This window comes from Podarcis bocagei (assembly GCF_964188305.1).
Source record: "Podarcis bocagei genome assembly, chromosome: 7".
NCBI classification, from domain to species: domain Eukaryota; kingdom Metazoa; phylum Chordata; class Lepidosauria; order Squamata; family Lacertidae; genus Podarcis; species Podarcis bocagei.
In genome coordinates this window covers 8,976,528-8,998,078 of record NC_138132.1, presented here as the reverse complement: position 1 = coordinate 8,998,078, position 21,551 = coordinate 8,976,528, and the positions used below count along the sequence as shown (strand labels likewise).

The following is a 21,551-nucleotide window of genomic DNA, read 5'->3' as shown; positions in this document are numbered from 1 at the left end:
AAGTTTTTGATTTGAGTTTCTGCTGAAATGCAGCTGCATTTTAATGTTGTATTTTAATCTTGTTTTTAAGTTGTATTTTAATCAATTGTTTTATACCTGGTGTTAGCCGCCCTGAGCCCGGTCTTGGCTGGAGAGGGCGAGGTATAAATAAAAAAATGTGAAGGCTTCCTTCTATATCTCCCAAATCTTCCCAACATTCACATGTCCACAAGTTGTGGGAGTTACGAGAGAGGGAGAGAAACTTTTCCACATTCGCTCTTCTCCATTCCGTGCATCGTTCCATGGAATTTCTACCGCGTCACATGGGGCGGGAGGACAAAGGGGCTTGTTGCCGGATCCGAGAGTGGCCAGGAAGCCAGGAGAGGGATTTTAAGGCCTGCGTCCCATGGTCAGAGCAACGAGAAAAGACAAATCATTCTGGCAACAACAGGGCTGGCGGAGGAAGGAAGGAATCCAAAAGGGGGAGGATTAGCCTTGTTCGTATAAAAGCAGAGTCTAGCAACCAGCTTCCACTACCCTGTGAGGAGCTATGGCGCTCCCTCCGACGTTGCACATGGAGGGCTGCCCCCCACAGCAGTGCTTTCTGTCAGCCAGCTGTTGGCACAACATCTGCATCCCCCTCACCCTCCCTATACGTAGCCCCCTCCTCACACACACCAGCGGCCAAATCAGATTGCTTCCAAATAAACCCGAATTAGTCTCTCACACTTAAAAAAACCAAGCCCTTGAGCTGGAGACAGTGGGCTGTGCAAAGGAAGCCGCCACACCTGGCCAAGGAGCCAAACGAGGTTAACACCTCCGTTCCCCCTCTGCGCAGAATCCTCTAACTCAATTAATGCAGCTTGCTCGCCTTTTCGCTCCTGCCTCTTCGCACCTGCTCTGGCCGCGGGCAAAATTAGGTTCCCTTTGAAACAGCAACCCAGGAAAAGTTTGTAGCCAGGCCAGTACACCGTGCCCAGAAATAGAGACGTCTAGTGTGGTGTGTGCCTGTTGTCTTTGTCCATGGAGTTTTCTTGGCAGGGATACTGGAGTGGCTTGCCAGTTCCTGCTCCAGGTGGATCATGTTTGGTCTAAACTCTCCACTATGACCTGTCCATCTTGGGTGGCCCTGTACAGCATAGCTCATAGCTTCTGTGAGTTATTCAAGCCCCTTCGCCATGGCAAGGCAGTGATACATGAAAGAGAAAAAGCAGGAAGGGGGAAAAAGCAGAGACATCACCTTGCTGACAAAGGTCCGAATAGTTAAAGCCATGGTTTTCCCAGTAGTGATGTATGCAAGTGAGAGCTGGACCATAAAGAAGGCTGATCGCCGAAGAATGGATGCTTCTGAATTCTGGTGCTGAAGGAGACTCTTGAGAGTCCCATGGACTGCAAGAAGATCAAACCTATCCATTCTGAAGGAAATCAGCCCTGAGTGCTCACTGGAAGGACAGATCCTGAAGCTGAGGCTCCAATACTTTGGCCACCTCATGAGAAGAGAAGACTCCCTGTAAAAGACCCTGATGCTGGGAAAGATGGAGGGCCCAAGGAGAAGGGGACGACAGAGGACGAGATGGTTGGATAGTGTTCTCGAAGCTATGAACATGAGTTTAACCAAACTGCGGGAGGCAGTGGAAGACAGGAGTGCCTGGCATGCTCTGGTCCATGGGGTCACGAAGAGTCAGACACGACTAAACGACTAAACAACAACAACAAAATGTGGTGTATGGGGTCCAGCAGTCAAAGAAGGCGGTTTCTGCACATTCTGTAGAAGAGGGGCAGATGGGGCAGATGGGGCTCGTCCACCTGGGAAGGGAGTCCATCTAGGGGATGGAAAACTCTGATCATAAACCTAAGGGCTGCCTTCAGATGTCTTCTAAAAGTCTGGTAGTTGTTTTTCTCTTTGACATCTTGTGGGAGGGTGTTCCACTGGGCGGGTGCCACTACCGAGAAGGCCCTCTGCCTGGTTCCCTGTAACTTGGCTTCTTGCAGTGAGGGAATTGCCAGAAGGCCCTCGGTGCTGGATCTCAGTTTCTGGGCAGAACGTTGGGGGTGGAGACGCTCCTTCAGATATTCTGGACCAAATGCCTCCTTCCGGCAGCAGCTGCAGCCAAGATGATGCCAAACGTCTTGCTCTGATTTCCTTTGGACCACATTGGTGGGGCCGAGAGGGGGGTCATGTCATCTGGGCAGCCCAGGACCCCCCATACACACTGCCTTCCCCCAGGGAGGTCACTTTGGTGCTGCAAACCCAGCGGTTTGACTTCACCCCCGGAGGCACACTCCATTGTCTCTCGAGACAGACGGATGCCAACGAGAAGTGGTGTACAAAAGTGAGCGGAAGATGTGTGTGTTGTTCTGAGCTCTGTTTTGAGCCAGGAGAAGGGAAGTACAGCATCAGCCTCCCAGGCAGCAAGGCCCCCTCAGGTTCCCTACCAGGTAGGGCTTGGGAGAAAGCCCTCTCTGAAGCCCTGGAGAGATGCTGAAAGTCAATGTGGGCAAGGCTGAACTAGATAGACCAAGGACCTGACTCAGTGTAAAGCAGCTTCCCAGGGAGAAGCAGAGCAACCTCGTTATGATACAGGTTCTTGTGTTAATTACAGGAAGGCAGCCAGCAGTAGTAGGCTGTTGCCTTCATGCTCTGCTGGTGATCTCCTGCAGCAATTGGGCTCCCCCTGTTGGAAGAAAGAGCTTGCGCTTAGAGATGATCTTAGAGATGATCCAGCAAGACCAGGGGTCAGCGACCTTTTTCAGCTGTGGGCTGGTCCACTGTCCCTCAGACCATGTGGTGGGCCGGACTATTTTTTTTGGGGGGGGGGAATGAACGAATTCCTATGCCCCACAAATAACCCAGAGATGCATTTTTCAATAAAAGGGCACATTCTACTCATGTAAAAACACCAGGCAGGCCCCACAAATAACCCAGAGATGCATTTTTCAATAAAAGGGTACATTCTACTCATGTAAAAACACCAGGCAGGCCCCACAAATAACCCAGAGATGTATTTTAAATAAAAGGACACATTCTACTCATGTAAAAACACACTGATTTCCGGACCGCCCGTGGGCCGGATTGAGAAGGTGATTGGGCCGCATCCGGCCCCCGGGCCTTAGGTTGCCTACCCCTGCGCATGACAATTCGTTGCCTTTAGAAATGAGTTAATTACAGGGCACACTTCACTGATCTGTGCCTGGAGAAGAAGATGAAGCGTGGGAGGTTAACAGCTAGGGATGTGGAAATGGCCAAGATCCACTTGTTAGTCCCGTGTCCAGAACAAAAATGCACCTGGCAAATAGGATCTGTAGTCGCTGTTGTTTTCAGTCCTCAAAAGATAAGCGACTGATCGCTCTCCCCTCAACCTCATTTGCATTCTGCTTCCTTTGCACGGACATGAATTGGGGCGGGGGCGGGGATAACGTAATGAAAACATCATTAAGCATGTAGTTAATTACGTGAAGTTCCACCACAGAGGACAGCAAGGCAAACAACATTCCCCCGCCCCAGAAGCAGGACAGCAACAAATGCAGAGCGGATGAAAAATCAGTGCTTTCCTTACACCCCTATCTATGGCTGATTTGAAACAGAGGCAGAGAGAAAGGGAGCCTCTCCTTCCAACTCTGGATAGCAGCCATGAAATTAAAAGACGCCTGCTTCTTAGGAGAAAAGCAATGACAAACCTAGACAGCATCTTAAAAAGCAGAGACATCACCTTGCCAACAAAGGTCCGTATAGGTAAAGCTATAGTTTTCCCAGTAGTGATGTATGGAAGTGAGAGCTGGACCATAAAGAAGGCAGATCTGAATTATGGTGCTGGAGGAGACTCTTGAGAGTCCCATGGACTGCAAGAAGATCATCCATTCTGAAGGAAATCAGTCCTGAGTGCTCACTGGAAGGACAGATCCTGAAGCTGAGGCTCCAATACTTTGGTCACCTCATGAGAAGAGAAGACTCCCTGGAAAAGACCCTGATGCTGGGAAAGATGGAGGGCACAAGGAGAAGGGGACGACAGAGGATGAGATGGTTGGATGGTGTTCTGGAAGCTACCAGCATGAGTTTGACCAAACTGCGGGAGGCAGTGGAAGACAGGAGTGCCTGGCGTGCTCTGGTCCATGGGGTCACGAGGGGCGGACACGACTAAACGACTAAACAACAACATATCGTCAGAGACCGTTTGCCTTTTTACATCTCACCTGGAATGGGGGGTGGGGAATACCCGTTCTGACGAGGCTCAAAAAAAACCCCAACGAACAGGTTGCAATGTTAGAATTTTGGAAAGATGAAAATGTAAATTAAGAGGGAAGTGTCTTCCTGGCTTAATTTAAACCTTGGATTGACTCCCGTAGCCTCTTTTGGAAAAGAGCAAAGCTAAGTCCTCTCCTAACACACACACACACACACACACACACACACACACACACACACACACCACCCCCTGCCAGTCCCAAGTTTGTCCCAATCAGTGAGTCAAATGCAGAGCAATGATGGCAGGCTGCTCTCAGGCTATGGTGCAGTCAAGCCCTGGGTCAACAGCTGCCGAACTGCCTCCAGCCGTTCCCCTCCCAAGATAAATGGCAGGGTTTTAAAAGCTGGGTGGTCGTTTTAAGCAGGGTGGGGCAAGTAAAGAGAAGGGGGCTGGACAGGCAAACTGGAATCTACTGGGGAGGTGGGCTAGGCTCGGGGCCTCTGGAAAGAGAGGGACCCCTGGGAAGAGAAAGGATCAGGCCTTCTCGGTGGTGGCACCCACCCTGTGGAATGCCCCCCCCATCAGATGTCAAGGAAATAAACAACTATCTGGCTTTTAGAAGACATCTGAAGGCAGCCCTGTTTAGGGAAGTTTTTAATGTTTGATGTTTTATCATTTTTTAAATATTCTGTTGGGAGCCACCTTGGGGAAACCCAGCCAGATGGGTGGTGTATAAATAATATTTTTTTTTAATTATTATTATTAATAATAATAATAATAATTTATTTATCATTATCATCATCAACAACATCATCTTCCCTGCCAAGTTTCGATGGACAGCGTTTGGAAACATTGAGGGGGAAACCAGAATATCTCTTTCTTTCTTTCTTTCTTTCTTTCTTTCTTTCTTTCTTTCTTTCTTTCTGACAGCTCCTTGAGGAGAAGGGGCAAGAACATACCTCTATTGAGAGGGCTTTAAAATGAAGTGAAACTGCATGACTAGCTGAGGTAGCAGAAGGAAGGCCAAATCCTGACCGCTGCCAGCCACACCAAAGAGGCCAGCAGAGTACCCGATCTGCCCTATAAGGTAAAGGCTTGCAAATAGCCAGTAATTAAAGTAAACGAATTGCATTTAATTGATTACGTGCATCAGCAGGGAGTGCCCAACTGGATTTTCTCCCAGAGCGTCTTAGTCCTTCAACAGTTTCCCTAGCAAAGTTTTCCAGTAGTGTGAAAAAACAAATAAATATTTCTTCCAGTGTGGATCTGTGGCTGCGCTGCTACCAGGTGAGGCTATACCTAACACTAGCCGTACTGTGAGGAGACCCAGTCAAATGAATGAACGTGGCTACGGTGCATTAATTTGAATTGGACTTCTCTGAGCAAGTCTCTCTCTCTCTGTCTAGCCTACTTTGCAGGGTTGTTAGGAAGATGAAATGAGCAAACACCATCTACGTAGAAGAGGATTGGACTCCGATTTTAAAAGCTACAGATTAAACCACATCCAGATTTGGGGGGACCTGCTGGAAACATGATGAGGTAAGTCTCCCAGATCCTTCATGTGCGTGGGCTTGTGGGGCACAGATGTAATGCAGGGTCTGTTCCCCTGCTCACACACTTCCCCCTCAGCTGTCACAAGCCAGGCTGTGCAACAAGGGCAGCCATCGGCTGGGGATTGATAAATTGCTGTTTAAAATATTACCATATGCCACTTCTGATAATTAGCCCACAGCCCCAGGAGACAGCAGTAATGAGCGCTCTCAAGAAATAATTAGCCCGATCCGTCGGCTTCACCGGTGCCTGCCCTCAAAATGTCAAGACTCGCAAGATGCATGGATAGCGTCGTGGCATCGCTTAGCCACTGGGTGGCGCTGGACTTGCCTGGGTCACTGTGGAAATCAGGAGCTTCCCAGGAAGAGATAATGAACATTCCTGCTTAGCTTTGCGGTAGGCTCCTTCTCTGAGCCAGAAACTGTGAGCTTCCAGATGTTGATAGACCTCAGCTTGCCTCACCCCTGACCATTGGTCATGCTAGCTGAGGCTGATGGGAGATGGAATCTGTATGGCCCCAGGCTTCCCAACCTTGACTCCAAGCCTTGTGCAACATGGTGTAAGAAGTCGAGTTTTAGACCCATAAACTCCTAACGAGGAAATCAAAATGGCACAGCTCCCTGCACCAGAAATGTTCTGCTGTAACAATAGGTGGCATGAATATTCAGCCACTCATTATTGAGGGGAAGTGCGTGGAACAGGTCTCAGTGTTTCGATTTCTGGGAATGGAGTTGAGAGATGACCTAACCTGGGGAGGAAACAGCAAAGACCTGATGAAGAGAGCACAGCAGAAGTTATATTTTCTGAGAATCCTCTGGAAAAACAATCTCTCAAAGGACCTGTTGATGGCATTTTACTGTGGAGAGTGTATTAACTTATGGTCTGTGTGTGTGGTTTGGGAGCTGCACGGTCAGGGAAAAAACAATGCTGTCCAGGGTTGTAAAGACTGCGGAGAGAATAATTGGGTGCACTCTTCCCACCTTGGATCTAGTCTAGGCTTCCAGGTGTCACAAGAAAGCTGCAGAGATAGCCCCGGAAATGATCTCTTTCAGCTTCTGCCTTCTGGAAGAAGGTACAGGGTTATAAAGACCAGGACTAGCCGCCTGAGAAACAGTTTCTATCCAAATGTGATTTTGGTTTTAAATGCAGTGTAACGTAGTCTCTGTGGGAGTATACTGTATTTAATTATAGGGTATCTATCAGAGTTTTTAGGTTGTTTAGGAGTTTTTAGGTTGGGATAGCTGGGATAGCAGGCTTGTTGGTTTTGAATGTCTGGTGTAGATTTTTTCAATTTCGTTGTTCTGTATGGGACAAAGACAATAAAGATTATCATATCGTATCAAAGGGAGGGGGAAACTGGCTTCCTTCCACCTGGCCACAAAACTCCACAAAGAGGGAAGAACTGTGCAAGCAAGCTCACTTCCCTCCCTTCTCCCAAAAGTAGCACGAGCAAACTACCGTATTTTTCTCTCTATAAGATGCACCAGACCACAAGACGCACCTAGTTTTTGGAGGAGGAAAACAAGAAAAAAATAAATCTGAATCTCAGAAGCCAGAACAGCAAGAGGGATCGCTGCGCAGTGAAAGCAGCAATCCCTCTTGCTGTTCTGGCTTCTGGGATAGCTGCGCAGCCTGCATTCGCTCCATAAGACGCACACACATTTCCCCTTACTTTTTAGGAGGGAAAAAGTGAGTCTTATAGAGCAAAAAATACGGTATTTTCAAAATGGGATGCCTCAAGGATTTTCTGCAAAATACGTTTGACCCCCCAAAAAAAGTATTGAACGCCAGGATACCAATGCATAAAAAGTGAAAACACACACAAATAAATGCACTAGTGGAATTTCAATGCAATATGGTGGCTCAGGAAGGGGGCGGAGCCTGCCCAGAGATTGGAGAAGAAGAATCTTTCAGGTGAAGCGAGGGAGATCAGACAGAATCTGGACTTCATTGGCTCTTCACAATAATTAATAATAATAATAATAATAATAAATTTTATTTCTACCCGCCCTCCCCAGCCAAGACTGTGCTCAGGGCGGCTAACACCAGGCATAAAAACAATTGATTAAAATACAACTTAAAAACAAGATTAAAATACAACATTAAAATGCAGCCTCATTTCAGCAGGAACTCAAATTAAAAACTTTTTGGGGGATGAAAACGTCAAGTCTTCACCAAAGCCAACTATCCAGACTGGTCCTACGTGGGCCAGAAAAAAGCCAGGGAAGTCCCCAAATAGGAGTTCCATCACAGAAGGAGAAAGGAAAAAGGGATCAAGTTGATTCCAAGCCAAAGGCCAGGAGGAACAACTCTGTCTTACAGGCCGTGCGGAAAGAAAACAGATCCTGCAGATAACTGCCAAATAGAGTCAGACCAGTAAGAGACAGGCAGGTCACGTGATCCACACTCACCTGTAGGATGTGGCCCCCTAAGTGCTGTTCAAAGAGCTCTGTTAGCAGGGTGTTCACATTCCTCCGGCCAGCAGCTGTCAAAGAGAGAGAGAGAGAAGGAACCTGCTATCAGAGAGGTCACGCCTTGGACACCCCACCACCCAGTATTTGGCTCCACACTTGCCAGGGAGAAGCTGCTGGTGCCATGGCACTGAGACTCATGGTGTGACCAGGAGGGCAGGGATTCAAGAGGCTGAGAACTTGCAAAGCTACAGCTTGGGGGGAGCGCGGAATTTGCCAGCCCTGGGAGATCCTTCTTGGACCCCAAAAATAATCACAACACGTATTGCAGGTTTGGCTCCAGCACGGAGCTTACCCAACCCCCTTAAGCTGGAATTGCAGAACTGAGGATCTCTCTTATCAGCAAGAGATTTGTCCTAAGAGAGTTTAATCTAGGGATTCCTTCCAGTAGCACCTTAAAGACCAACTAAGTTAGTTCTTGGTATGAGCTTTCGTGTGCATGCACACTTCTTCAGATACACTGTGTATCTGAAGAAGTGTGCATGCACACGAAAGCTCATACCAAGAACTAACTTAGTTGGTCTTTAAGGTGCTACTGGAAGGAATTTTTTTATTTTGACTATGGCAGACCAACACGGCTACCTATCTACTACTTTAATCTAGGGGTCATCAACCTTTTTCAGCCAGGGGCCGGTCTACCATCCCTCAGACCATGTGGTGGGCTGGACTATATTTTGGGAAAAAATATGAACGAATTCCTATGCCCCACAAATAACCCAGAGATGCGTTTTAAATAAAAGAACACATTCTACTCATGTAAAAACATGCTGATTCCCAGACCATCCGCGGGCCGGAATGAGAAGGCGAATGGGCCGCCTCCGGCCCACGGTTGCCTACCCCTGGTTTAATCCACAGGATACCAGCTACTTCCTGCTTACGTTTGCAAAGGAGAATGTACTTCTGAACATAAACAGATTCCCTTGCTGCTTCCTGATCCCACTCCCACATCTCTGAGGTCAGGAAGCCACTTCCAAAAAGAGAAAGAAGAAGGAGGAGGAGGAGGAGGAAGAGGAGGAGGAAGAGAGGAGGAGGAGGAGGAGAAACTCTCTTTCATCTTATATTTGTTAAATTCAGGGGATAATGATCAGGGACTGACAACCAAAGTTTCAGTCTCCCCACCTGTCCCCACAATAAATAAATGAAGTGCAAAGATAATTTTCCCCACACACCAACCTCCTCATTTTTCTAAGGCCTTTCCTTCGTTCAGCAGTGACAAGCGTGCACATGCTGTGACATCACAGCAGCCCAGCCAGTGCTTGAGGAAGGCTTGTAGACCATCAGCCGTCAAGTGTTTTAAGGTCTGTATATAAGCATGTCAATCCTAAACCTCATCCATCTTGCTCAAAGGCAAGAAAGCATCTCAAGCGACTGAACCAGGGGGTTAGAGGTCAGCTGCAGACAGAGACCCTCCTCCACACAGCTTCTTCTGGTCACCAAAGAGCAAATTCTTAAGCCCTGAACATTACCAAAAAAACAGAAGGAGGAGGAATGGAGGGGCAGAAAGGTTGGGATTCTTTTCCAGAAGTAATTTAAAGGTAGAAGGGAAATGTGAAGAAGAGTAGAGAAGCCTCAGACAGAGATCTGTTACAAAAAGAGATTTACCAAGTAATTCGGCAAAACAAGAGCTGTTACTAAGAGGGGCATTTGCATCTCAATTCCGGGACAATTTTATACAGGGACACACAAAACAACAACAGCAAACCAAGCCTGTCAACCAAATTTCCTCTCTTTACATGCATGTGCAAATCTGTGCACATTGATGTTTGCACAAACCCCAATGTGGGGTGGTGAGCGCACACAAGCAAGGCCCAGGCACTCACTCTGGGGGAAGACAAGGACAGAGCCCTGGGGGTGTGGAGGGGGAAGTCTGGAGGGGAGAGAGAGGACCTGCTATTGTGCTCTGCACATTCCTGGGAGATGGGATTAGAATACTTATCAGCTCCGCATTCACTGCTCCCCAGCAAAGCTGAAAAGCTCACAAGACCCCGGCTTAACCTTCCTTTCAGCCCCTTCACTCCCTTGCAGCGAAGTTCCCTGGCGCAGGGGCCGAAAGAGAGGGGGTGTTGGGGAGGGTGACTTGCGGACGAGGACACCCAACTGTGAGATGCCAAGAGGAGAGGCCCTTGGAGAAATCCGCACGAGCCCGAAAAAGATGGCTTCCATTCCGCCACCTTTCTGAATTCCTTTTTTTAAAAATATTTTTAATTAATTTTTGAACATATTAATTGTCATACATACCACAAAATTTCACATCTTATACAATCTTTTGGGACTTCCATCAGCCCCTCTGATGATCTCCCATTTTTATAATTTCTTCTGCATTTCTTAAATTGACATTGCCTTTAATTATCTTAACTAACATCTTCCTTTTGATCCAATTCTGCAATAATTCAAATTATTCACCTCACAAAACTTCTTGCAAACCTACAAATGTAATTTGGTCATCACAATTACTTTTCAAATAGTCCGTAAATTTACACCAATCTTCTGTGAATCTCTGGTCCAGCTGGTTTCGAATTCTTCCTGTTAGTTTGTCTAGTTCTCCATCAATTTCATCCTCCAGTTGCCACCTTTCTGAATTCCTGCCCCCATCCTGGGGCTGTTTTGACGCCGGGAGTTTGCCTGGGCAGAAACCGGATCGTTTGGTGCTTTGGAATTTGCTGCCAAGGAGTGTGGTGGAGTCTCCTTCTTTGGAGGTCTTTAAGCAGAGGCTTGACAACCATATGTCAGGAGTGCTCTGATGGTGTTTCCTGCTTGGCAGGGGGTTGGACTCGATGGCCCTTGTGGTCTATTCCAACTCTATGATTCTATGATTCTATGATTCTATTCTATGAGGTGGGGTAGCAAAAGGGCACCTCGGATCATAGAACTGTATAGCCAACCTGCCAATTAACCCTGGGAACACCCAGGGTCCATCAGGGAAACTTCCTGTGCGAGCCCTGCTGAAGTCAACGGTGGGGGGGGGGGAGAACAGGGCAAAATGCTGAGCCCCCCCCCCCCGTTAGTGTCAATGGGTCTGCCCAACTCTTGTCTGCCATATTAATTAAAGGTAAAGGGACCCCTGACCATTAGGTCCAGTCGTGACCGACTCTGGGGTTGCGGCGCTCATCTCGCTTTATTGGCCGAGGGAGCCGGCGTACAGCTTCCGGGGTCATGTGGCCAGCATGACTAAGCCGCTTCTGGCGAACCAGAGCAGTGCACGGAAATGCCGTTTACCTTCCCACCAGAGTGGTACCTATTTATCTACTTGCACTTTGACGTGCTTTCGAACTGCTAGGTGGGCAGGAGCAGGGGCCGAACAATGGGAGCTCACCCCGTCACGGGGATTCGAACCACCGACCTTCTGACCGGCAAGTCCTAGGCTCTGTGGTTTAACCCACAGCGACACCCGCGTCCCGCACCGCTGGTTATGACAACTTAAAAATCGGAGGAAGTTCCATTTTGCAATTCTGCTCTAATCTTCTATCCCATCTGTCAGTGGGATGCCACTGCATAAGTGGCTGTGGGAAATAGCTGGGCTTCCAGATTTGAGCTTCCAGACTCCTGTGGCAAGGGGATCATTTGCACCCGGTGCCACAGTCTTGCCCCGGCTCAGCAAATACTACGGAAAACTCACACCTGCCTGTGGGCAGGTGGCTTTGCTTGAAAGGGGCACAGACGAAACGGAAAGGCTGTGAGTCTGTGGCAGAACATCTGGTTTGCACGCAGAAGGTGCCAGGTTCAAATTCCAGGTGGAGCGAGGAATAAACCCCTGCCTGAGCTGCTGCCAGCCAGTGTTGACAATACTGAGCAAAATAATAATAATAATAATAATAATAATAATAATAATAATAATAATAATAAAAAATTTTATTTATATCCCGCCCTCCCCAGCCGAAGCCGGGCTCAGGGCAGCTAACAGTTATAGACCAACAGTTTGGCTCTGTATAAATTGGTATTCTATATAACCTTTTGGAAACGAGGGTTTGGAGCTCAGCCACCCCTCCAACTCCTCAGTTGCACAGTTGGTACAGAATGAGACTCTTACTCTCAGGGTCGTGGGTTCGAATCCCGCGTTGGGTAAAATATTCCTGCATTGCAGGGGGTTTGGACTAGATTGGCCCCCGTGGTGCCTTCCCATTCTATGATTCTTCAAATGCTCAGAGACACCACTTGGCTTCAGTGAAATTCTAATTATACGCCTGGTTTTCATACATACACGTGAAGCTGCCTTGCAGGGAGTCACGCCGTTATCCAGCTGAGGTCAGTGGGCCCTGCTCTGGCTGGCAGCAGCAGCCCTCCGTGGTCTCTGGCAGGAAATAGACATCCTTATCGCTGCCTACCTCATCCTTTTAACTGCAAATGCCAGGAAAATGGACATGGGAGGGTTTCTGTGTGTAAGGAAAGGGCTCTAGCGCCCAGCTTGCCCTCAGCCATGGGAAGCAGGCTGTGGGTTTAAGCCCCGGGTGAAACCTTGCCCCCCAAACTCAAATGGTCACCCATTGCATCTCTAAGGCTCTTTCAGTCTGAAGCTTGACTAGGCAGACACAGACCCACAAAACCATGATCCTGGACTTACTGGGGCAAAAGGAGGGCAGGAAAAGAAACCAATTCTCTTTCAGAGCTCACTTTCAAGGAGAAATATTATTTTTACAAGGAGAAATATTATTTTTACAAAGAAAATCTCTCTCTCTCTCTCTCCCCCTCTTTTTTTTTAAAAAAAGGAAAAATAGCTGCAGCAGCGCCAGGCAGCCTCAGAGATGGCATTTATAATGGCTGTCTCCGTTATCTGTACGAATTTACTTGTAACTAACAAACAGAGAACTCCCTTGACAGACACTCGGAACAATACCAGCACCGCTAATTGCCGCAATTTGCTCTGTCATTTTCTTTAATTCCTTCATTTTTCTCTCTTGAAATAACCCCGCGGGTCAGACAGAATGCTCCTATAATTAAAAGCATTTAATGTAAGAATTAGAAAGCTGCTAGGATTACGGGGAAAAGAAGGGTACGGTGTGGTGGGGGGAGAGTGAAAGAGGAATATATGGGGAGGGGGACAGAAATACCCCCCCCAACACACACGATTGCAACATCGCCAGCTTTTAAAGCCATAAAGCAGGGGGAAACGACAACCACAGGCTGCCCAGAAAACACAAGCACATTATATTATTTGATTATTATTAGCGGAAACCTCTGAAAGGCAAAGGCAGAGAGACAGTGGAAGCTGCTGGTGTGGTGAACTTGGACTGGGATGACCCGGGTTCGAAATGTGATGCATACACAGTATGAATTGGCAAGGGAGTAAGACAGCCGACTCTACAGGTGGAAGGAAAAGGCTAGCACATCAGGTCATTGGTCTCCAACCAGCGGGCTGGGACCCACAAATGGACCACAACAAAACTGTTGAACTGTTGACCAGGCACCCTAATTTGATCAGCTTCCACAGGGGCTGCCATGTGGTCAGAGCCAAGGTGGTGTAATGGTTAGGGTGTCAGACTAGGACATGGGTAGGCAAACTAAGGTCCAGGGGCCGGATCCGGCCCAATCTCCTTCTCAATCGGCCCGCATATGGTCCAGGAATCAGTGTGTTTTTACATGAATCGAATGTCCTATTCAAGAAGGACACTGACAAACTGGAATGTCCTATTCAAGAAGGACACTGACAAACTGGAACATGTCCAGAGGAGGGCAACCAAAATGGTCAAAGGCCTGGGAACGATGCCTTATGAGGAACGGCTAAAGGAGCTGGGCATGTTTAGCCTGAAGAAGAGGAGGTTAAGGGGTGATATGATAGCCATGTTCAAATATATAAAAGGATGTCACATAGAGGAGGGAGAAAGGTTGTTTTCTGCTGCTCCAGAGAAGCGGACACGAAGCAATGGATTCAAACTACAAGAAAGAAGATTCCACCTAAACATTAGGAAGAACTTCCTGACAGTAAGAGCTGTTCGACAGTGGAATTTGCTGCCAAGGAGTGTGGTGGAGTCTCCTTCCTTGGAGGTCTTTAAGCAGAGGCTTGACAACCATATGTCAGGAGTGCTCTGATGGTGTTTCCTGCTTGGCAGGGGGTTGGACTCGATGGCCCTTGTGGTCTCTTCCAACTCTATGATTCTATGATTCTATGTGTCCTTTTACTTAAAATGCTTCTCTGGGTTATTTGTGTGGCCTGCCTGGTGTTTTTACATGAGTAGAATGTGTGCTTTTATTTAAAATGCATTTCTGGGTTATTTGTGGGGCATAGCGATTTGTTCATTTTTCTTCTTCAAAATGTAGTCCGGCCCCCCACAAGGTCTGAGGCACAGTGTCCTGGCCCCCTGCTGAAAAAGTCTGTGGACCCCTGGACTAGAACCTGGGAGAGCAGGGTTCAAATCCCCACTCGGCCATGTAGCTCACTGGGTGACCTTAGGCCAGTCAGTGTCTCTCAGCCTAACCTCCCTCACAGGATGAAATGGGGAGGGTGGAGAACCACGTACAGTTGTACCTCGGGTTAAGTACTTAATTTGTTCCGGAGGTCCGTTCTTAACCTGAAACTGTTCTTAACCTGAGGTACCACTTTAGCTAATGGGGCCTCCCACTGCATGATTTCTGTTCTCATCCTGAAGCAAAGTTCTTAACCCGAGGTACTATTTCTGGGTTAGCAGAGTCTGTAACCTGAAGCGTCTGTAACCCGAAGCATATGTAACCTGAGGTACCACTGTACACAGCCTTGGGATCCTTGGAAGAAAAGGCAGTATATGAATGTAATAAGGAACTACTAGGGCAGGAGAAAGGCAAAGTCCTTTTTCCAATAACATATTTCTGAATACTAGAACTGAGGGAAGAGAGACTTTCTGCAGGCAATGGCTTTTCCCACTCTCCTTGCTGTGGCCTCCAGCCCCAGGAGCCTTTCCCAGACCATGACTTTGAGAACAGCAGCAGAAGCAGCAGAAGCTGTGAAGAGAGGAGCTCAGGGATAGTTTTTAAAAAAAATAATTTTATAAGTTGTGTGTCCTCGTTTCTCAATTTGATCCTTTTACATGGTTTTGTACATTTTGTGCATTGCGATTTCCTGTTATTTTTATTGATTATAGATGAGTAATTCTTTATTGTAATTGATAGGTGTAAACTGTTTAATTATTATTAGCTGGTGTTTAATTTTACTGTTTATTTTTGGATTCCAATGGATTATTAAGTATTGCTTTATTCGATATAAGTCGTTTGTTTTAAAGTTATTGTGACTTCTTATACTGGATCAGATTGTTACTATTAATGTTTAATGTTTTATTATTTATTTTTATGTTTGTTGGATGCTACCCAGTGTGACTAAAAAGGGACGCGGGTGGCGCTGTGGGTTAAACCACAGAGCCTAGGACTTGCCGATCAGAAAGTCGGCGGTTCGAATCCCCGCGACGGGGTGAGCTCCTGTTGCTCGGTCCCTGCTCCTGCCAACCTAGCAGTTTGAAAGCGGGAAGGAAGGTAAACGGCGTTTCCGTGCGCTGCTCTGGTTTGCTGTACGCCGGCTCCCTCGGCCAATAAAGCAAGATGAGCGCCACAACCCCAGAGTCGGCCACGACTGGACCTAATGGTCAGGGGTCCCTTTACTTTTACCTTTTATCCAGTGTGACTAGGGCAACCCAGCAAGATGGGTGGGGTATTATTATTAATAACAATAACATTATTGTTGTTGTTGTTGTTGTTACTACTACTATACTATCCTACGGCTCTGCCTCTGCTGAGAGAGCTTTCTATGGAGCAGGGGCACTCTGTCCATTTTACAGTCTATTTCTATGGCTTCTCTTCAAATTTATTGCATTTATCTCCCAATTTTCTCTTCAAGGAGCTCAAGGTGCGGTACCTCTTTCTCCTCCCCCTTCTCCACATTTATTCCCCACAACAGCCCTGTGAGGTAGGGCTGGGCTGAGAGGCAGTGACTGGAACAAGGTCTCAGCCAGTGAGCTTCATGCCCAAGTTTGGGGGCAGGGGGTGGGGGATTTGAACCCTGGTCTCCCGGCTCCAGGTCTGGTCCTCTAACCGCTGCACCAACGCCGGCTCTCCATGAATGAAATGAAAGTATGCTGAACGAAATGAATGAATGGAAGTACGCTGAGGACTAGAATGCTGAAATGGCCATTGCGGTGGGATAGCTTGGATGCCATCATGGCTGAAGGTGGCGGAGGGAAGGGGGTCAGAAAGTTGCTGTAAGAGTCTGCAAGATGTGAGACTTGGAGGGAGCAGGGATGCCACGTCAACTTCTCCCTGAATCTAGGGGGGGCACCCCCAAATTCAGCCCCCCGGCTGTTTTGGGACCACAATTCCCATCATCCCTGACCACTGGTCCTGTTAGCTAGGGATGATAGGAGTTGTAGTCCCAAAACAGCTGGAGGGCCGAGTTTGGGGATGCCTGATCCAGGGTCTGGAGGCAAAGAGCAGGGGCCATTTCCAGGTCCCTCTGCACGGGTTGCCAACTCCTAATGCCACAAGCAGTCCCTGATTGACACACTCCTTTTTCAGAATATCAGTCCAGGCCCACTTTGCTTTTTTGAAGCTCCTGTTTTGGAGAGCTACGAGGGGCAAATGCTGAACCCGGGGCAGATTTTCAGCGCAGGAAGGAGGGCAGAGAGGGCATCGTAGCTGTTTCTGTCGTGAGCGGGGTGGAACGGCTGCAAAGGCCTCTAGGAAAGGCAGCAGCAGCAAAAGGTGAGTGGAAGGAAGGATGGAAATTGTGAGAAGGTGGAAGAAGAATGGCAGCCGAGAGGACAAGAGGAGGGCAGCTGCTGATGGAGGGCTGAGAAAGAAGTTGAGGCGAGGGAGAGAGGGGCAAAAGAGACAGGGCAGAGAAAGGCAGAAATTTAGGAGAGAAGAAAGCAAAGACTAGATGACAGAGGACAAAAAGGTCAGGAAGGAAGGGTGAGAGAAAAGTACCAGCAGATGACAGAGGAAGGAAGGAGGCGGAGAAAACGAGGGAGAGTTGAATTGTTTTGGATGCCATCGGTGCTTTGTAGTGTAAGACAACACAAATTATAATGGTGATTCTTACTTTCCCCTCCCTTGCTCAGTGTCAAAAACAGGGTTCACTAAAGAGTAGGGGAAATCCAGAAAGCAAAGAGGACACCACGGCTAAAAGGACATGAAAAATTTGACCAGCAATGCATGGAAATAGGGGTTCACTGGGACTGAGAGGGAAATGGCATGCCTGTTCCTCAGGGTGTGAAATGTGGAGAGATGCTGGCAAGTGGAAGTTTGAAACCATCGACGCTGCCGAGGCACTCAGAAACAAAGCTTGCCAGCAAGCCATAATAAGAACGGACAACCAGTTTTTGAAAAACAAGGAAACTTTGCTCCCTCTAAGGCAGCAGGAGAGGGTGGGCAGATCTCAACTTGTTCTCAACGTCGCTCCAAATGTAACTTGGACTCATCCCTCTCTCCACAGCGAAGCACTGGCTTCCATGCATTTTGTTCTTTTAAAAAAAGTGAATTTGTTAATTTCATCAGAGCCTATGCTCTTAATAAAGCCCTCTGCAAAGGAAGGGTTTCTGGACACACGACCCTTCCTGTTTTTCATAAAAAGTGAGGTGGTGGTCATGTAGGAAAAGGTGCAAACAAGGCTAATTTGGACTTCAATATGAAGTTTTGGGAGTTCTTGAGAAACGAATCTTTAATATCTGCTTCTTTATTGGACACCTCGTTGCGGCTTTTAAGGATGGTGTGCCTTGCAGGTGGGTTCAGATGCTTAATGAAACCTTTCAATGCAGTGAAGGTATTTTTTTTCCAAATCTTGACATTAAAAAAAAGAACCACTCCAAAATTGCTGAAAATCCAGTTGAGATGTTAATCAGAAAATTTCACTGACACCTTTCCAACTTTTTTTCACAGCTTTTTTTGGGGGGGTGGGGGGGTGGGAAGGAAGATCAAGCATTAAATTTTGCCTCTATAAAAGGAAATGCTTCACAACATGTAGAACAATTAATTGAACGATTAAGTGGCTGTTTCCCCCATAATATATGTGGGCCCAGATTCACTGGAATTAAGATACAGGATGCAAAAACAATTCTTTGTACTCAGTTGTGACACAAGCTTAAAAGTACAATTTCAGCAACTAATGCTACCCAAGTTTGGGATTTCGGTTAGTAAATAATACCCAGAATTGGCAAATGAATCAATCTCTCATCTGCTGCCACTTAAAAATCCCAGTTTAGCCATAGGAAATTAGTTGTGAGTTAGTCTTTCTAATAACTCCCCCCCCCCACACACACACAAAACCATAACAAAATCTGGAAGCACAAACTTGCTCAAGTGTCCCACTTAAATCGTCAGCCTTCTTAAAAACCACTGGTTTTCAACGGCATTTTAGTCTTTTGGTTAAGATCAAGTGTAAAAATCACTGGTTTTCATTTGGCAGTAATGCAAAGGCAGCTCTGCGTGCATTGCCATGTGAATGGCCATTTTAGGATTAATAAGGTGCCTTATTAGCACTATTAAACGTCAAAAGTGAAAATGGGTCCAAAGTTGGAATTCAGAGGTGGGTCTCACACTTGGACCAGCTGAAGACCACGACATCAGATTATCTGCAAATTCTGTGAACAACCAAATTCTACAATCAGAATTAAGCAATCTGGAATGATCTGCAAAATTTTTATTCCTTTTGCAAAACATGTTGGATAAGGGATGAGTAGAGAAAGGGACTTGACATTTCCAATTATTATTTCTAGGGAATTTTAGACACCCGAGAGATGGGTCATTCATGTGCCCATTTCACAGACAGAGAATAACAAAGGCCTAGGAGTGACTTGGGACACGGGTGGCACTGTGGGTTAAACCACAGAGTCTAGGGCTTGCCGATCAGAAGGTTGGCGGGGAGAATCCCCGCAACGGGGTGAGCTCCTGTTGCTCAGTCCCTGCTCCTGCCAACCTAGCAGTTAGAAAGCACACCAGGGCAAGTAGATAAATAGGTACCACTCCGGTGGGAAGGTAAACGGCGTTTCCGTGCACTGCTCTGCTTCGGCAGAAGCAGCTTAGTCATGCTGGCCACATGACCTGGAAGCTGTACGCCGGCTCTCTCGGCCAATAAAACGAGAGGAGTGCCCCAACCCCAGAGTCAGTCACGACTGGACCTAGTGGTCAGGGGTCCCTTTACCTTTACCTTAGGAGTGACTTAGCCTAAAAGCCCCCAGAGAGTTTGTGGCTCTTGCTAGATTTGAATCCAGGACAGTGATGGAAACCTCGTCCTTACCAAGGTCATCAATCCATACTGTTTCTCAGGCAGCAAGGAACAGACAACAGAATACTCCTTCCAGTAACCAGCTCCCCTGAATACAGAAAAGTAACACCTGACAGAGAGGGATATTCAATCCTGGCTTTCCCCCTGACATGCTAACTTACTATGTGTGGGGAGTTTGGTTAGATGGAGGAGCATCAAGGAAGCTCTCAAGGGAGTTCTGAGCAAGCGCAGCCCAGGCAAAGTTCGACCTCATGAGAACTGAGGCGAAAAATGCAAATTGGATAAATTTTGGGTGGGCTCCCACTCAGTCTAGAACTGAGGCAGCCTTAGGCACTGATTCCTGTCAGTCTCATCCCCCTCTTTCCCCAGCTGCTGAATGGGGCTTCTAAGAATAATGCAAGCCTAAAGAATGGATGCTTTTGAATTATGGTGCTGGAGGAGACTCTTGAGAGTCCCATGGGCTGCAAGAAGATCAAACCTCTCCATTCTGAAGGAAATCAGCCCTGAGTGCTCACTGGAAGGACAGATCCTGAAGCTGAGGCTCCAATCCTTTGGCCACCTCATGAGAAGAGAAGACTCCCTGGAAAAGACCCTGATGTTGGGAAAGATGGAGGGCACAAGGAGAAGGGGACGACAGAGGACGAGATGGTTGGACAGTGTTCTCGAAGCTACCAGCATGAGTTTGACGAAACTGTGGGAGGCAGTGGAAGACAGGAGTGCCTGGCGTGCTCTGGTCCAGGGGGTCACAAAGAGTCGGACACGACTAAACGACTAAACAACAACACCACCTTTCAGGGCTGTTGTGAGAATGATTGGCCTAGTGTTGGTCTCGGGGGTGACAGAATCCAGCCATATCTGTGGATAGCCAAAGGTTCCTCATACCTGAGCTTTATCTCGGTCCTAAATTCTTGCCCTGCCTTTGGGGGTTCTATTTCATAGAATCATAGAATCATAGAGTTGGAAGAGACCACAAGGGCCATCGAGTCCAACCCCCTGCCAAGCAGGAAACACCATCAGAGCACTCCTGACATATGGTTGTCAAGCCTCTGCTTAAAGACCTCCAAAGTAGGAGACTCCACCACACTCCTTGGCAGCAAATTCCACTGTCAAACAGCTCTTACTGTCAGGAAGTTCTTCCTAATGTTTAGGTGGAATCTTCTTTCTTGTAGTTTGGATCCATTGCTCCGTGTCCGCTTCTCTGGAGCAGCAGAAAACAACCTTTCTCCCTCCTCTATGTGACATCCTTTTATATATTTGAACATGGCTATCATATCACCCCTTAACCTCCTCTTCTCCAGGCTAAACATGCCCAGCTCCCTTAGCCGTTCCTCATAAGGCATCGTTTCCAGGCCTTTGACCATTTTGGTTGCCCTCCTCTGGACACGTTCCAGTTTGTCAGTGTCCTTCTTGAATTGTGGTGCCCAGAACTGGACACAGTACTCCAGGTGAGGTCTGACCAGAGCAGAATACAGTGGCACTATTACTTCCCTTGATCTAGATGCTATACTCCTATTGATGCAGCCCAGAATTGCATTGGCTTTTTTAGCTGCCGTGTCACACTGTTGGCTCATGTCAAGTTTGTGGTCAACCAAGACTCCTAGATCCTTTTCACATGTACTGCTCTCAAGCCAGGTGTCCCCCATCTTGTATTTGTGCCTCTCATTTTTTCCCCCCAAGTGCAATACTTTACATTTCTCCCTGTTAAAATTCATCTTGTTTGTTTTTGCCCAGTTCTCTAATTTGTCAAGGTCGTTTTGAAGTGTGATCCTGTCCTCTGGGATGTTAGCCACCCCTCCCAGTTTGGTGTCATCTGCAAATTTGATCAGGATGCCCTTGAGTCCATCATCCAAGTCGTTGATAAAGATGTTGAATTTCCCCCTTCCCTTTCGCAGCTTCCGAGTTTGTTGGGGGGAAGAGGGTTAAAGACAGAGCCGACTTTCCTAAATCTCCATGTGGCCACACTGAGGCCTAGGAACTTACTTTTTTCCAAATAAATTAAGGAATTCAATGCAGCGCCCATGTGCTCCAGTGTTAGCGCAGCAGCAGCCCAAAGGCAGCCTACAGCCGCACCTGAACGAAAACAGCAACCGAAGAACTGATTCCGCGGTGTGCATTGTGCGAAAACAAGGCCCACAGCGGGGGAGGAAGATGGGGGGGTGGACAGCACATGCAAGCACCATCACAACCGCA

At 47.5% G+C, this 21,551-nt stretch overlaps 1 protein-coding gene across 4 annotated transcripts in view; it reads right to left on the bottom strand.

Annotated features, from left to right (window-relative positions):
• The window catches only part of NPAS1 (neuronal PAS domain protein 1), a 98,359-nt gene that overhangs the window by 43,449 nt on the left and 33,359 nt on the right, over positions 1–21,551 (bottom strand). For all 4 annotated transcript variants that reach the window (XM_081200255.1, XM_081200257.1, XM_081200256.1 and 1 more), the window contains one exon: positions 8,126–8,199. In XM_081200255.1, coding sequence (XP_081056381.1) covers positions 8,126–8,199 — 74 coding nt within the window. The remainder of the gene's footprint in view (positions 1–8,125; positions 8,200–21,551) is intronic.